This window comes from Protopterus annectens, chromosome 8.part1, assembly GCF_019279795.1.
Source record: "Protopterus annectens isolate FY-2018-M chromosome 8.part1, PAN1.0, whole genome shotgun sequence".
Lineage (NCBI taxonomy): Eukaryota > Metazoa > Chordata > Ceratodontiformes > Protopteridae > Protopterus > Protopterus annectens.
Genome location: NC_056742.1, coordinates 536,912,717 through 536,930,638, shown reverse-complemented (window position 1 = coordinate 536,930,638; position 17,922 = coordinate 536,912,717). Strand labels below are relative to the sequence as shown.

The 17,922-nt window shown below is 39.2% G+C and overlaps 1 protein-coding gene across 1 annotated transcript in view; it reads left to right on the top strand.

Moving 5' to 3' along the window:
- Positions 1–15,242: 15,242 nt before the first annotated feature.
- EDC4 (enhancer of mRNA decapping 4) overlaps positions 15,243–17,922 on the top strand; it is a 2,017,057-nt gene continuing 2,014,377 nt past the window's right edge. The window contains exon 1 of the mRNA XM_044082055.1: positions 15,243–15,510. Coding sequence (XP_043937990.1) covers positions 15,432–15,510 — 79 coding nt within the window. The 5' untranslated portion in view covers positions 15,243–15,431. The remainder of the gene's footprint in view (positions 15,511–17,922) is intronic.

The following is a 17,922-nucleotide window of genomic DNA, read 5'->3' as shown; positions in this document are numbered from 1 at the left end:
GATGGTCCTTTTATTTATTTATTTTATTACATTTGTTAACTGACTTGAGTCTGACTGGGCCAGAAGCCCGTATTCAGTGGAGGCCTGGGGAGAAAAACTCCACATACAGTAATAAAGCATACAGCAATAATAGTACTTTTATTATACAGTATTTAGTTTATATGTACAGTGTAAACAGTATACAGTCTCTAGTGTAAACATACTAAACTAAACAACAAACTATACTGTAAACAGTATACAGAGTCTCTTTTCTATATAGTGATCTGAACTCTTCTCAGAAGGGTAACAGACTTCAGAAAGGGAAGTTTCAGAAAAAGCCTCAGAAAAGTTCCAGAGTTTCTAAGCCTTCCATTCTGGACAAATCACCTTTCTTGTGACTATCTGCTTCCTCTTTCCAGGTTCAACCCATCTCATCTCATCTCCATTAACGTTTTCCCAAATGTTTTCTCTCACTGTGCTAGTTTGAGAAATTATTACGTCAGACAAATGGGTTCTACTCATCATTCAGAAAGGATACAAAATGTCTTGGAAGGCTCTTCTTCATCCTTTAAATTCTTTAGCATCCAAAAAGCCAAATTCACCTTATTCTGCCTCTTCTTTGAGATCTCTTCTCAAGGTACAATAGAACTGCTTTCTCCTCACTTACAGGGAACAGGTTGTTTACTCAAGACTGTTTGTACTTCTGAGAAAGGAGGGGAAATGGAGACCTATTTTGGATATTTCCTTATTCAACGCTTTCCTGAAGGTTCCAAGTTTCAAGATGTTGACCATGCAGTGTTAACTTCTAATGATCCTTGCACAGGGTTTCATAGTGACTTTGATTTAAAAGGTGTCATAGGCATATCTTCACATTCCATATTCATCCACATTTTGGGAAATTATTTTATTTGTCTTCATACCACTTTCAGTTTTCTGGGTTACTCTTAGGGCTTTCTACTGCTCCAAGGATATTCAAAAAGTGCATATCTCCTGTGATTGCCTTCTTCTGGCTTCAAGCTATTCATATATTTCCTTATCTAGATGATCTTCTCATTCAGCCTCCTACCCAAGAGCTTCTTATGACTCATTTGCATTTTGTAATGGATCTTCTGGATAGACTGGGGTTCAAACTGAACCTGAAGAAGTTTTGTTTAAATCTTTTTCAGGACTGGATTTTTCTGGGTTGCAGCTTGTCAATTACAGTTTTCCTGTAAGTAGCAAGGTTAGTTTTCTAATGGATTACTTACCATATCTTCTTTCTCTGGATATTATAAATGCAAGGGAGATCCTCACAGCTCTAGAGTACATGACTTCAATTATTCCTATGGTGCACTTTGATAGACTCCATATGACAAAGTTTTCAGTGGTATCTAAACTCTGGTTGGACTCAACACTGTCATCCATTAACCTTCTAAATTCCTCTTCTACTCTTCACCAAGAAGGAGCTTTCATGGTTTCATTCAATCTAGGAATACCTCTTTTGTTTCCTCCCCTTGCCAAGATCTATTCAGAGATTTCTCAGATCTGGCATAGGGTGCTTATTCCAAGGACATCAGGGTCCAGGGGATTTGGTCCTGCAAGGAAAGAAGACACTACGTCATTATAAACATGAAAGCATTTATTTTAGCTCTTCAGTCTTTGTGTCTCCTCTGGACTCCTAGTTATCTTTGAGTCTTCACAGACAACATCAATGTTATGTAATATATAAACAACTAGGAGGACACAAAGTTTTATCACCTGTGCAGATTAGCTTTGATATCTTGGGAAACTGCAATTCAACATAAACTTTTTCTTCAGACTCTCAATATATCTTGAAGGAAAAAAACAGTAGTAGACCTTTTCAGCAGATCCTCATGAATGGATGTGAAACAGAGAGGTCTTTCTGAACATTGGCCATCAGTGGGGTACTCTACAGATTGGTCTTGTTGCCTTCATATACAACTGAGGCTGTTTGGTTCAAGACTACTGTGCCCTCAAACTTCCAAAATGGCTGCACACTCATCAACCACTTAAGTTCAGCTATCCCAGTGTAAAAAAAGAAACTGAGAAATAAGCGCCAGTGATATTGTCAGATTGAGTATAATTCAGTTACTAGCTAGTAAGTACACTGCCTGGATGCCAACAAAGAAGAAATTTAGAGAACCTGAAAAAATCAGCCAGCAGAAAGAGTTGATCCTAACAAAACTTTTGAAGAATGGAAAAGTATTAAAAATTAGAGACAGCAGACTTCCAAGATGGCTGCACACTGATCAACAAATTAGTTTTAGGTCTCCCAGTGTAAAAACAGAAACTGAGAGATAAAGGCCAGTGATATTGTCAATGTGAGTAGAATTCATTTACTGGCTATTAAGTACACTGCCTGGATGCCTGCAAAAAAGAAACTAAGAGAACCTGAAAGAAAATCAACTAGAAAAGGTGGACAGAAAACACTGACTGGGAAGAATCCTGCAGCTTATCAGCAAAAACTAGTTCAGTCTTCAATTTTGATGCAAGACATGGCTTCTAGTAATCTAGGGGAAAATATGTCCAATGTGCTCAGAGATGACTAAATAAATGAAACAATGAAAGAGTATATCAGCTCATATAACAAAAGGCTGGGAAAGTAGAAAAAGTTTTAAAAAGATATTCAGCTAAGCTGATAAAACTGCAAAATTCAGAGGATGAAATGACAAAAAGGCTAGCTGAGTATGAGGCTTTTCAAGAAGAGGCATTTCAAAAATGGTAGAATTAGAGGAAATAACACGTAGAGAAAAGCTGAAATTTTCTGTTGTACCAGAGAAGTAGACTGTATGAATTTTATGCAAACACAGATAAGAAAGATGAAGGAAAAAAGTGACTATAAGTAAAATAATTTAACAGTATTTCTATGAAACTTTTCACAATATACATGGCATATTTTATAAAGTATTTTCCGTTGTTCTTGCATTTGATAATGTTATCAAAGTAAACACATGCCATTTTTCTTCCTTCTAATTCTTCTCTTTCTTTCTTCTTTTTTGGTATTAAGAAATGTAGGCATTTCAGTGAAAAAAGAGAAGGCTAGCCAGACCGAAGCATTTTTAAGTTAATAGGCTGTAATCATGGGTTGCTGAGTGGGGGTGGTGTGTAAAAGTACACACAATATATGTGGCAGTGATATGTTTTCTCTTACTTTTGTAAACGTGAATCTCTGGATTAAGACCCTTGGCTCAGTCTAATATCAATTTTTTAGTGGAAACAAGTAAATATGAGAACACTAAATATAATGAAACTTTTTCCTTCAGCAATAAATGTTTCAGCTTGTCTTTCGAGCTGCAACAGAGGACTATATTTTTATTTTTTTTTCTTACTTTTCCATGGAGGTAAGCATATAATAAGTCAATAAAAAGAACACTGGTTTCTTCAAGGCTAATGTTAATGATTTCTGAAAGTACACAAGTAGTTTTTCACATCTGGGAGGAGTAAATATAAAAAAAAGAACAGACACCAATTAGAGTAAGTAGAAGCACAGACAATATATATAATAAAAGAGGGCAGAATTATAAAGAAATTAATGACACAATTTGGTAAAAAAGATAAATTCAGTAGTAGGAAGTTGCAGAGAATGTATCTATTATTCCCCAAGGAACAATAACTGGGCTAGACTTGATAGAAATTCTATTACACAGGAACATGCCCATTTAATTGAAAACGTTGATACACATCCAATAACTATTTCAGATCATGTGGAAATAATTGCTAAGAGAAAAATGCAGGTTAATGAAGTAAAGATGAGACACTGGCGCTTCCCCACCTACCTGTTAAAAACAGAAGAATTTAAGGAATGGGGAGTTGGAATTATCCAGGAGTTACTAGGGAAGAACAAAATTCCTCCATAAATTATAGCTAGTGAGTTGGATAAAATGAAAGTGGAATTTAAAAATATGGTAGAAATAAAAGAAAAGAGTGATCTGGTTGAGAAGTAATAATTATTATTTAATGGGTCTGACAAAGGGTACTGTATTACAGAATAAGGGAAATCGCACAGAACAAGAGGAAATGCAATTGCAGAGTGTTAGAGAGAAAATAAACGAGTACTGAATAATATGCATGAGTTTAGAAAGACTGCTGTTAAGCAACTGTTTTTTTTTAACAATAACTCAGAAGCATAAAACCTTTTGACACAATTCAGGCAACAGAAAGTAGAAAAGGTTCTCATCAGACTTTGGGGGCCTATAACAAGAAAAATAACCAGACGTCATGTAGAGGTATTAGAGATATTTCAGAAATGTTATAAAAATTTGTATAACACAGAGAAGTGAGAAAATCAAGAAAGAGCGCAAATGGAAATATTTATGGTGCAACATGGGAATAGAAGAACATTTATGGAATACTTAAATATGCCAAGGTTAAAGGTACATGAGGATGAACAATTAACTGGTTACATATGAGACGTATAATCAGTCTACAGAAAAGTCTCCAGAAATAGATGGCATTCTGGTGGATGTTTGGAAACTAGAAGGTTATAAAGGTCTGGAAGGTTTTGTTCAACAGTATTTAAAAAGGAGGAGAAGAGTCAATATCCTGGAAGAAAACTGTGGTGGCTGTAATACCCAAAGACACAGTTTTGTATAGGCCCATTTTGATTTTAAACGAGGATTATAAAGTATTTATGTCATTAATGGCTAAAAGAATGGCAAAGGTGTTGTGAAAACTGATAGATATGGATCATTGTGGTTTTGTGGAGGGGCAGCAAATATTTGACAACATTATTAAAACAATGATGATCTAGAGGGAAGCAGAATATAAGAAAATGCTGCTATGGTTTGTTCTTGATGCAGAGAAAGCACTCAACAGAGTAAGTTAGGATTTTATGAGAACGGCAGTGGAAGCATTTGCATTCCCTGATACAATAATAAGGTTAATTAGGAGAATATATGAGGGGTTGACAATAAGAATTAATGTGCAAGGGTTCCTGTCTGACAAGTTGTGTCTGAACAGAAGAACCAGGCAGAGTCGTCCTCTTTCCCCTTTGCTATTTGCTTTATAGTTAGAGGCATTGGCAAAGAAAATAAGGGAAATCAGACCACCGAAGTTAGGAAGCAAATTTAATGTCCAACAAATTCACAGTAATAAAACTACGCAAAGCTTTCAGGTTGAAACAACCTTTCCTCAGTGCAGTTTTTTGCACCTTTATTGCCTTATTTAATAAAAATCATTAAGACCAGTGCAGACTGTAACACTACAAAAGTAATTTACAGGGCACAGAGCAATGAATGTGATGCATTATATGTGGGCAAGACTGTAAATAAACTCAAGCATAGGATTTCATGTCATCTGTCAGAAATCCGCTCTGGATGTAAAAATAATGCACTAACCAAACAACTTTCTCTTTATAAAAGACACACAGGTTTTAAGTTCCAGATCCTGGATCGCATAGACATCAGTGATCTTGAAGGAGACATCCCGAAATTCCGGAGAAACATGAACTCATGTGGCAATTAAAGCTGAACTCTTTTAGGAAGCCTGGACTAAACTACTACTGTTCAATTAAAAGTGCACTGGAACGGAGAAAATTGCCACATTGTTTACTTGACTAATTTTATATAATTTTATTTTATTCTACCAGTTGGTTTTAAATACCATTTTAAATCAGTTGTAATTTAAGTGTATATTTTGTTTCCATTATCATACATTTTTTCTTTTTCTGGTTCTCTTTTTTCCACTTTATTCAAAATGATGTGTAATAACAATACTAACTAATTATACAATTATATATATTTTTATAGATAGTTTTTAGGGTTCTTGTACATAGACCTGAAGAAGTCTAGAAGGACAAAAGCGATCTTTGTTAACAATAGGTTATGATAATAGAATATGATTTTTACAATTGAGTTTTTACATGCAAAGTGCATATGTATATAGGTTCATAGGTTCATACTAGGCTATCTGCCCTAGGGCATTTATAATCCTAGCCAGAGTGTGTTTGGCTTTCGTCACCCATTTTAAATTAATTTTGCTATGCCCTTTTTCAAGGTTAGTATACTGTGCCTCTGTCTAACAGTGACACAGAAGTGATACCCAGGTAAACCTACAATCTCCCATCCACTCATCAAGATTCCTCTTGAAGAGAGTCAATGAGGGACTCTGCCTAACCTGGACTGGGATTTTATTCCAGAGTGAAGGGAGCCTCTGGGTTATGAATCTGTCCCTCCAGCATGTCCTATTTATTTCAGTGCTGAGGTTCAAGTCTCGGCGTAGCTCGATGGGATTTGGATTTTCTGAGGTGCAGCATGTCCATTCATTCTGGGTTGGACATGGCTTTATACGTCAGGCACAGATCGCCTCTGAGCAGGTGGTATGCCACTGAGTAGAGCTGGAGTTTCTTTAACCGGGCAGCATATGGCATCTGTTTGAGCCCTTTGATCCTCTTGGTGAGGTACTTTTGGGGTCTTTCCAGTTGCTGCAGGTGTCTGGTAAGGTACATCCCAAAAGGGGCATTGTACTCAATTATGGGCCTGATGAGGGATGAGTAAAGAGGCACGATGACCTCCCCTGATCTAGATGTGAATCCCTTCATGATTAGGTGGGCTATATAAAATGTTTTTCTAACCACTTTGACCACGTGGTTGTCAAATGAGAGATTGTTATCAACTTGGGTCCCCAGGTCCCTAATTACTTCTTCTGTACTTAATGGATTACCACCTATGTGGTAATTTGTGGGCACTTTGTTTTTGCCAAAGGGGATGACTATACACTTTTGGCGTTTAGCTTGAGGCCATGGCTCTGGCACCAGTTGTCTGTTTCTATGAGGCCCTTTTGGAGGATGCTTGTGTCGGCTGGAGAGTCTATTATGGTGCCCAGTTTGCAGTCATCTGCGAACTTGGTCAGCCACAGTCCTTCCGTGTTGGCCTGTACCTCCAAGAAATATATACCAAACAAGAGAGGTCCCAGGACTGAGCCTTGTGGGACGCCACTTGTAACTGGTTTGGAGTCTGACATGGCTCCAGCAATTCTAACCATGTGGGTTCTGTCCTTGAGCCAGTTTGCAACCCATCTAGTGACATAGGGGTTTATATTTAAGCTGGTGAGCTTATCTATAATGCCTGAGTGGGGTATTGTATCAAAGGCTTTTGCGAGGTCCAGGTAGGCTGTGTGGACCACCTTCCCCTCGTCAATGGCCTTGGTGACTGTTTCAAAGAAATTGACCAGGTTTAAGAGGCAGGATCTGCCCTTAACAAAGCCGAACTGGGTAGGATCCAGTGTCTGTAGGTCCCCAATATCTTTATTTATGAGGTTCATGATGATCCTTTCCATAGCTTTGCAGACCAAGCTAGTCAGGGGCGATAGTTTCCAGGATCCATTGAGGCACCACCTTTGTGGAGAGGGACCACTGTTGCTGTACACCCCTCTTTGGGTACATATCCTGTAGTAAGGCTGAGATTGAACAGTAGTTTTATGTTTGGGTTTAGCTCTTCTTGGAGTTCATGTAGGATGCAGCCCGGGACACCGTCTGGTCCCATTGATGCTGTGTTTTTTGCTTTGGAGAGGCCGGCTATTACCTGAGCATCTGAGATGTCAGGGGCAGCACTCTGCTGGGATAGATCTTTGCCCTTTTGGGGGGTAGGGGAGAAGTTTGCGCTGAACCTGTCAGCTAGGATGTTGGCAATGTCTGTGGGTTCGATGTATTTTTGTCATTTTGGACTAATTCTGAGCATATCTGGGAATTCCCACCCAGGTTCCTAACATAACTAAAGAAAGCCTTGTGATTATCCTTAGTGTCCTGTGCAATTTTTCTCTCGAAGCTGGCCTTAGATGATTTTATGAGTGCCCGTAGTTTTTGCTAATACTGATCAGAGATGCCTTCCCTTTTTGGGATTTTGCTCCATCATGTAGTAGCTTCCTCCTTCTATTGTATAGTTTGTTTATGGCTGGGGTCCACCAGACAGGACGTCTGCCTTTGGAGGATTGGGTCTTGGTTTTATTTGGGATTGCATGATCCATGCATTCCTGAAGGTGTTCATAGAATGCATTTATAAAGGATTCTGCGGTCTGGGCCGTATTTTCCACAGGCTCGGGGGCTTTGAAGGATTCCACCTTGGTTTTGAGGAGTGTGAAATTTGCTTTAGAGAAGTTTTTCACTTTGGTTTTCTGGGCAGGGGGTGGGGTCAGGATGTGAATATTCAGTGAGATTAGTTTATGGTTTGATCTTACCAATGAGGGATACACTTCTGGTCTGGAGCATAGAGTCCCCATGTTGGTGATGATCAGGTCCAGTATGTTTTCCCCTCTTGTGGGAGTGGTAACAAGTTGTTCCATAGCATTTGAGTTTATAAATTCTAGGAACCTTTGGGCTAGGGTGTTGGAGCTAGAGTAATGCTCCCAGTCTATGTTTGGGTAGTTGAAGTTGCCCAATATAATGGTGTTTGGAGAGACCTTCATATTTTCCAGTGTTCTCAGGAAGGCCAAGTGGGATTCCTGGGTTTGGGAGGGTGGTCTGTAGCAGGCTATAAACTGGAAGGCAGTTTTACCCACTGTTAGTTGCACATGGATAGTCTCTGATGCTTCGTGCAGTGCCACCAACCTGGAGGTATGGGTATCTTTGACGAATATTGATACTCCCCCTCCTTTTGTGGTTCGGTCCAAGTTTTGGGGCCGAAAAGCATGGTATGAGGTATAACCTGGTAGTGCTGGGGTGCTCTCGGGAGCCTTGAACCAGGTTTCTGTTACTGCACAGATATCGATGTTCTCCATGCTAAGGAGAGTTTTGAGTGCGTGCATCTTGAGGTTTAGACTTCTGGCGTTGAGTAGCATTACTCTTAGTTTCTTATCCCTTGTGATACCTATGGAGGTGGGTTTGTCTTTTGAGCCTTGCCTAAAAAAGGCACTATGGGGGAAGCAAGAGCCTTTGCCAATATTCGAAAGCCCAGGGGTGACAGGTGCAAGCAGTCCCTAGTGAAACATCGTGGCTTGTCGAGCATGTCATCCCAGGCTGACAGGCATTGGATCCCCTTTGAATGACACCAATACTTAAGCCAATTGTTGAAATGAATCATCTTGTCTTCATATTATGGCATCATTCCTGGTGATGGTAAGATGCTACTCAATGTCAGGGTCATACCGGCCTGGGCTACATGCTCAGAGAGCTCCTCTATGTCTCTTTTCATGTAGTCCAGGGAAGTATGTCTCAGGTCATTCACACCAGCATGGACAATGACTGAGTCATATTTGTACTTGCCTTGGAGTGACCTGAGTGCTTGTGTTATGTGGCGGATCCTAGCACCCGACAGGCAGCTCACTGTGACCTTCTCCTTGTTCAGCCTGGTGAGCGGGACGTCAGTGTGCCTGACGATAGAGTCACCTATTACAAGTGTATCAGGTGTGTTGTTTAGCCTTAAGGGCTGTGACAGTTTGGCACACTGGCTTTGTGAGCTATGTGTTGCACGTGTTTTGTTTTGGGGTAGCGGTTGCTTGGGTGTCTGTTTTGGAGGTCTCTGCTGCTTAGGCAGATTTTTATTTAGAGCCTCCAAGTATGTTTTGTGTGTTTATGTGTTTGGTTTGCTGTCGTGGTAGGTCTATGTGAGACTGGAATTGTAGTGAGTGTGGTTTCCTTCTCCTCCTGACTGGTTACGCCAGTACTGAGTTGAGAGAGCTTAGCCTCCAGTTTGGCTATATGGTTGCATCTCTCACATGTGTTGGAATTTGTTGGGAGGAGGAGAGGGTTGTCTGTGTACATGAGGCAGTTGTAACATTGCCTCAAGATTCCCAGATTCACCAGCTGGACCGGAGAGGAGATTGACAACTGACCTTTGGACATGCTAGAATAGTATTGGGAATTCCTTTATAATTGAAAAAAGGGCCAATGGGGAACAAGGTACTCAAGGGGAGTTTGTGAGGGTGTAGTGCTTTTAATTTTTTAGTGCTGACTTATATACTTGCTTTAGTGAGCAAGTGCCAGGTAACTTAAATGCAATGTGTTACAGGTAACTTAAATGCAAAAACGACAAAGTAACTTTCTTTCAAGTGAAACAAGGAAATAAGTACAGTAAGCAATGCAGATATCACTAGGGATCCACAGAAGCACTGAAAAGCCGCGTTTTAGGTGGAATTAGCGTTTCAGGGAAATAACAAGCAAACAAACAACAAGCATACAAACAAAGCTAGATTCAGCAGGCCTGGATCTAGTCTATGCTACAGCAAACAAGGTGTACCAATTTCAGTAAGAAACAGTTCAAATAAGCAGGCACTATAAGCCTTATATATATTTATATATATATATATATATATATTTTTGATTTCCAAATGGACTATGGTTGATATATTTCCAGCCATGTAGTTTATTGTCTTGGATAAAATCACAGACTTAATAATCTGGTTAAATAAGAGGTACCAGATCATTATACATTTTATTTAAAAGTATATAAGGGTTATATTATTATGACAGCTACTAAGTAGGGCAGGACCAGCTCGAATGTCACACTGATGGGGGAAGGGATGTGAATTTAACATGTGTACCAATAACACTTTGTTTTACAGCACAATAAACCACTCCCTTGCCTGATAAAAAATATGTATATATTTAGAAAGCTTGTGAGGAAACTATTACTTTATTTTTGTTTTACTTGGATCGCTTGTCTGTGTACTTAATAAAGGATTTTTGACTGGAAACAGACTACCTGCCTTGCTTGGATTACTTTCGAATACTTAGTAATTCTGTACAATTATATATTTTTTATTATTTTTTTTTACTTAAGACGAGTTTAAGTTCGCGACTTCTACTACTTTTGTCTGAGATCTGATTAATATACAGTGATTAACTAGAGATATATGGACTGAAAATCTTCCACACAGATAAGTTTCTTACACTGTTTTATATCCCTAATTGCAGTCATTCCTATCACCAGAATCTCCTTTCTCCATTCCCATGTTGGCTTAATTCTTAGAATGCTTTTTGCTGCTTTATGAATATAATATTCTGTATGATTATTGTTATTCTCCTTAAAGGCCTGCATCCAAAATCCCAGTCTCTTCTTGTTTCTTGAACTTCTCCCCTATTTCATCATCTTCTCTTTCCACTTTGAGTTATACTTTTCTGCATGTGCTATGTATAGGGCCCTTAACTGTGCTTTTCTGAAATACCCCTTCAAATCAGGTAATCCTAGTCCACCTTGTTCTGTTAGAACAAGCTTATCCCACTTGACTCTGCCCATCTTTCCCTGCCAGATAAAATCCTTCAGCTCTTTATTAATTGCTATCCACAACTTCTCCTCTGGTTGATAAAAATTTGCCTGACCTGTGTATAAGACTAAAGGGACTAAAACATTTTGACTGCTTGTATCTTACTATCCACATCCATATCCATATAACAAAGCTTCCATTTTCTCAGTTTTTGTATTATCTTTTGTTTAGTCTCTTCCCACATATCCTTAGCTGCCAAAGCGAAATAATTTTTAATCCATACTCCTAATACTTCATTTTATCATGTCCCCATAAATATGGCTATTGCTGAACCAATTTGTGTTTAGGTACATAACATACCACTATCGCCTTTGTTTTAGCTTCATTAATTTTGTATCCTGAAAAGATATGAAACTATCTCAAAATGTTCCACAACACTGTAATGTCCTTTTCTGGTTTTATCAGGTATAAAATAATATCATCTGCAAATAGAGCTAACTTTTCTTGACTACAATACCAATTATATCCTTGAATTTCTGAGTCCCTTGTTTTATTTGCCAATGGTTATAAATATAATGCAAATAACAAAGGGGAAAGAGGGCACCCCTGCCTGGTTCCTCTGCTCAAACAGAAATTATCAGAGCGGAACCCACCCACTTTAATTTTTGCCTTTGATCCCTCATATATCCTCCTAATCGATCTTATAATTTTATCAGGGAATACAAATGCTTCCATCGTCCTGCTCATAAACTCCCAGTTTACACTGTCAAATGCTTTTTCTGCAAATTGGCCTATATGACATTGGATCTGATGGGTCTTCACCATCTTTGGGTACTACAGCTACCACAGCTTTCTTCTAAGATGTTGGTGCTTCTCTTCCTTTTAAAATATAGTTAAACAAAACCTTCCACATCTTTATCAGTATCTTCCCTCTTAGCTTCCAAACTTCCACCTGAATACCATCTATTTCTGAAGACTTTCCCATAGATCGGTTGTTGTACATCATCATTTCTATCTCATCTTATCCTAACTGTTAATAATTGAGCCTCATCTACTTCTAACCATAGCATATTTAATTCTTCTATAAACACTTCCATTTGTACTTTTTATTGATTTTCAGATGTGTCTGCTTTATCCAGATTTTCATAACATTTCCAAAATATTTCTAATACCTATACAAGATCTCTGGTTATTTTCTTTGTTATAGGCTCCAGCCTCATAAAATTTTCAAATCTGGACTTCCAAGATGGCTGCACATTGAGTAACAGCTTAACTCTAGCTCTCCGAGTGTGAAAACAGAAACTCAACAGAGAGGGCCAGTAGACGTTTGTGTTTATGGCTAAATTTCAGTAACTGGCTAGTAAGTGTACTGCCTGGATGCCAGGAAAAAAGAAATGCAGAGCACTTGTGGGAAAAAAAAAATCAGCTGCAAAAAGTGAGGAAGAAACACTGACTGAGGAAAGGTCTACGGCTGTTCAGCAAAGAGTAATGCAACCTCCAAACATGACTTTCAGTAACCTACAGGAAGATATAACACAACTGCACACAGACCTGGATAAAATAAATGAAACACCGATGGAGTATATCAACACAAACAAAAGGTTGGAAAAAAATGGAAGAAGCTTTAAATAGATATTCATATAAGGTGATAAACTCAGAGGTATCTTTCCCTTCTGTTTTTATTTTTGTTTTTTAATTTAATCCTTATTTTCTTTCCATGAACTAGCATCACCACTAAATACCCTTTTCAATCATAGCCTAACCACAGGACTTGTTCCTGGGTGATGGAGAACAGCAACAGTTATTCCCCGCCACATAGGTAGCCTAGCAACAGACCCGGGGAATTACAGACCCATAACCCTGACCAGCCTCATCTGTAAGTCCATGGAACATATCATTATGGACCTCATAAGTAAAGACATAGGCAACCTCCAAACACTGGATCCTACCCAATGCGGCTTCGTGAAGGGCAGATCCTGCCTGTTAAATCTGGTGGATTTCATTGAAAGTGTAACCAAGGCCATTGATGAGCGAATTCTGTGCACACAGCATACCTCAACTTGGCAAAGGTGTTTGACACAATCCCATATTCAGGCATTCCCGATAAACTTAGCAAACTGAATGTAAACCCCTTCATTGTAAGATGGGTTGCCAACTGACTCACAATCCAGGCACACACTATCAAAGTGGGTGACTCCACATCAACCAGCAGACCTGTTACCAGCAGGGTGCCATGGCGTCAGTGCTGGGCCCCCTACTGTTTGGTATATACTTCTCAGAAGTTCAGATCAAAACTAAGGGGTTGTGGCTGACCAAGTTTGCAGACGACTGCAAACTAGGTACAATCATTGAATCCCCAAAGGATGTCAGTATACTCTAGGAGGGTCTCACGCAAACCAGCGACTGGTGTATTAGTCGGTCTCAAACTGAATGCAAAGAAATCCGTCATCATTACCTTCGGCACAATGTCCCTTCACACTATCAAATCAACAGTACCCTAAGTACCCATGAAGTGGTAAGGGTCCTGGGATCGCAAGCTGACTGCGACCTTAATTTCAACCATGTGTCTAATGTAGTAAGGAAAGCTTTCTGCATAGTACACTTGATTAGTAAAGGCATCTCCTTGAGAGCAAAAAATGTTATAACCGCCCCCCCCCATACTCGGCACTTCACTGGCCCATAATTGAGTATAACTCCCATTTCAGCATGTACCATACTAAGCTCCTGCAGCAATTAGAGAACCTCTGAGGTTTCTAACAAAGAAAATCAAGGGGCTCCAGCATGTGCCTTACACAGACCGACTAATGTCCCTGTCACTATACTCTGTATCATACAGATTTTTTAGGGGAAACTTATGCCTGGCCTACAGAGCAATCCAAGATCCAAACCTAATGAACTTGCTGCATATCCATAAATCAAACGGGACTAGGGCTACCTGTTCCAGGGACCTAAATATGGCTTGTGACTTAAATAGAACATGCTGGAGGGACAGCGACTGCCACGTCTTTGGAACAGGCTACCAATTCATGTGAAACAGAGCACCTCTATGACACTGTTCAAGAGGAACCTGGACGAGTGGATGCGGCACCGTAAATTCTTACCGGGGATAGCACCCACAACCCTCCTGAACATGGGCAGTCATCATTAAATGCAGTCTTAGGTATTAACTAGCATTTCTATGGTATTACATTGGAATAAAACAGCTAGGCTAAAAATTACCTCCGGGTCGATAGCCTGGTAATCTCCTATGATCACTACCGCAATAAAAACAAAGCAATAAAGTTGTAATTTATAACACACAGTAGTCCGTTTGCACTACTAGTTTTGAGAAAATACTGATTTTTTTACACATAATTTTTGGATGGAGGGCTGTCACAGAATGAGAGTGGAACATATTTCTTAACTTATTCATTTCGGAAATAAATAAAATGCAATAATGGAAGTGGTGGAGGATGGCAACAAGCCCCAAAATCAGAAAAAAAAATTCTACTCCAATTCACTTAGAAAGTTGATGGCACAACATTTTTTGCATCAATATAATTTTTTAACAATAACAAATATGAAATGCTAGCTTCTGTCATTATTTACTGAGTATAATTCTAATTCCTAAGTGATTTACTAGACAATCGAACGTTTTAGGAAGGAAGGGGCAAAAAGATGAAGCATGCCTCTTAACCTCTTAGTGCAAGAAATCTGGATAAAACCTGAGAAGATGGGGGGACAAAGGCCCAAAAATAGGGACAGATTTTAAATATTGCTCGTATAAACTTAGAAAGTTGCTAGAGTAATACGTTTTGTTTTACCATGTATTTTCTGGAGGATTTGAAGTCCGAAACTCAACCGTATGTCATTATTTAGTGATGGCAATCCTCAGAACATCCTAGCGATTTGCCAGAAAACCACAAATTTTATGAGGAATAGACCAAAAATAAGACGCAAAAATCTGGACATTCTCCTAAAATCTGGACAGTTGAGAGGTATATTATGAAGTTAAACCAGATACAGAGAGTTGACAGGTATGCAGTAAACTTAGTCCATTAACCATTTGTTTGTTGGCTTCTTTTAATGTGTAGACTTTGACAGCTCAAGGAACGAAGTAGCGGACAGTTTGTTTCTGTCAGGGAAGGTGATGCAGTTGCAGACGGGAAGTGCAGATGTTGTTTCTCACGTCGTAGAGTAAAACTAACTGCAGCACTGGAGGAGTCCACTAAGTTGTTGGTCAGTTGTGTTTGCTATTGCTGCTGTCAGTACAGTTCATTTTGTGATTGCTGCCCTTCCAGTCTAGGAGACTAAAACATTCAATTTGTCCTCTTCTCATGGCAACCAACTTGAACATCGAGGACGCAACGCAGCACTTGCGGGACATCCTGAAGCTGGACCGGCCTGACAACAACGGTAAACATAGTGTTGAAGGTAGCGGGAGTGGAGGGCGGGAGTAAGGAAGTGGGGTGCCTTTCTCAAGCTGGGGTGGCTGTCAACCGGCATTGTCAACGGGGGTTGGGAGGGGAAGATCTGTGTTTCTGGGCTTTCACACATTGGGGCAAGAGGTGATCTATTTGAGACGTATTACATAATATTGAATGTACTGGGAAAGGGTTAAGTATCGCAAGACAAAATCGGTGTTTTGAACGATTTTTTGTGTGTGTGTCGTACTAAATAACTGCTTTGTGTGCACCACACATAGTAATCTTGGTTATGCAAGCTGTTAATGATCACCCTTGGACATAGCTGCACACTTTATTTTAATGGAGCCTTGATCTCAAGTTAGTGCTTGAGATAGAAAATGACAACACAGACATTTTCTAATCAGACTGTTTATTTTTTTCTGAGTCATTATTTCTCATTGGAATCCTTTCTTCTGCAGACACCAGGAAGGCTGGGGTGTGTCATAGTTGTGCTGGTCGTCACTTCACATCAGAATATCTGGTCCCACATCGACATCTTGTTTTATTTGAAAATTGTGATCTGTGCCCTCATGAAGTGTGATAAATTCATTAAGTACTGTTATGCATCACAATTACAGACTGCTTATTTTTCTGAAAACTCATATTAGTACAGAGCCTTTTAGTCTTTCAGCTTTGTAAGTGAATATTGTATTTTGTGGTGAACACTTTAATGTAAACTTAACAGCAGATAATTATTCACTGAGTTACAGCTGCTCGGGCAGCCATAGTATTCAAGTAGTATGGAAGGATTGTCATTAAACACAATTTCCAAGTTAAAGGGAGAGATTATGCTATCTTACATCATACATACACACACACACACACACACACAATCATTTATGCACACTGGTACTTTTTGTCCTCAGGGGTGGGTGCTAAGTTACAGTTTCTGTGGTTTATATTCACATTAACCATTTTAGTAATAATTACACATAAGGCATCCAAGCTATAGATTAATTCTATTGATTAGCATTAATGTAGCCACTGTAGCCATTTGTTAACAAATTTTTGTGTAGATTTCTCCCTCAAAACTGTTTCTTTCTGTTGTGCTAGATCATCATTGGCAGTAACCTGTAGTACAACAGGCTTAAGTTGTTTTATCATTAACTTAAGGAGAGCCTTTTCATGATTTGCCCAATAGTTGGACTCCAAAAAGCCCACCATATAAAGACCCATTGTTAAATCGATTGGCTTAAAAAAAAACTTTATCAACAACTGCCTGTTTGTCTTACTTAAAAAGCAGTAAATATTTACATACACAGAATATTTTATTCCAGGTCCCTAATACTTTTTCTGTACATCTACAGTGTGTTAACGCACATGTGAGACTATCTTGCTGAAGAATTAAATTATCCGTGCAGATGTTCCCAATCAAATATTGGCATTGTCAGTATTTTAACAGCTGCCCGGGATTTGGACCTTTCTCTTGATTACTCTGTGGCTTTATTGCTGATTTTGGAGATATGAATTCAAGAGGCATATCCGCATAATATTTGTGATTGATTCAAAAAATATTGTTGGATGTTAGGTTTGGATTTGTTATTCTTTGAAAGATATGTATCGATGCAAATTTTGTCATTTTATCTGTGCTTTGTGAGTTAATAATACCAGATCTCTTATGTTTTTGAATGAAGAGATTGAAAAGTGTGGAATATATTTTTTAGCTTATATTGGTATTGACTTTGTTATTGGGCCTTAGGGTGACTGGTGAAGCACAATTTCTTGGTCCTCTGTCTGGCAGTGTTGATGGTATGACACAATTCTTTATAAACAGATGGTTTTATAACTATTCTGTTTTTCATAGGTTCATGGGTAGGTACTGGACTATCTGCCCGAAGGAATTTATAAGCCTAGCCGGAATGTGTTGGCTTTCGCCGCCCCCTTAGATTAGTTCCCTGTGCCTCTGTCCAGCAGAGCCATTGAAGTGATCCCTGTGGTAAACTTTCTGTTTTCCATCCACTCGTCAAGGTTTCTCTTGAAGAGGGTTAGTGAGGAGCTCTGCCTAATGTAGAGTGGAATCTTGTTCCAGAGCATGGGAAGTCCCTGGGACAGGAATCTATCCCTCCAGCACATCCTATTTGTTGTGGTGAGGTTTAGATCCCTGGAGCGTGTGGCTCGAAGGGATATAGTTTTCTTTAGGTGGAGCATGTCCATCAATTCTGGGTTGGACATGGCTTTGTATGTCAGGCAGAGATCACCTCTGAGTAGGTGGTATGCAACCGAGTACAGCTGGAGTTTCTTCAGTCGAGCTGCATAGGGCATCTGCTTGAGGCCAGTGATCTTCTTGGTGAGGTACTTCTGTGGTCTTGTAAGGTACATCCCAAATGGGGCATTGTACTGTATGATGGGTCTGATTAGTGAT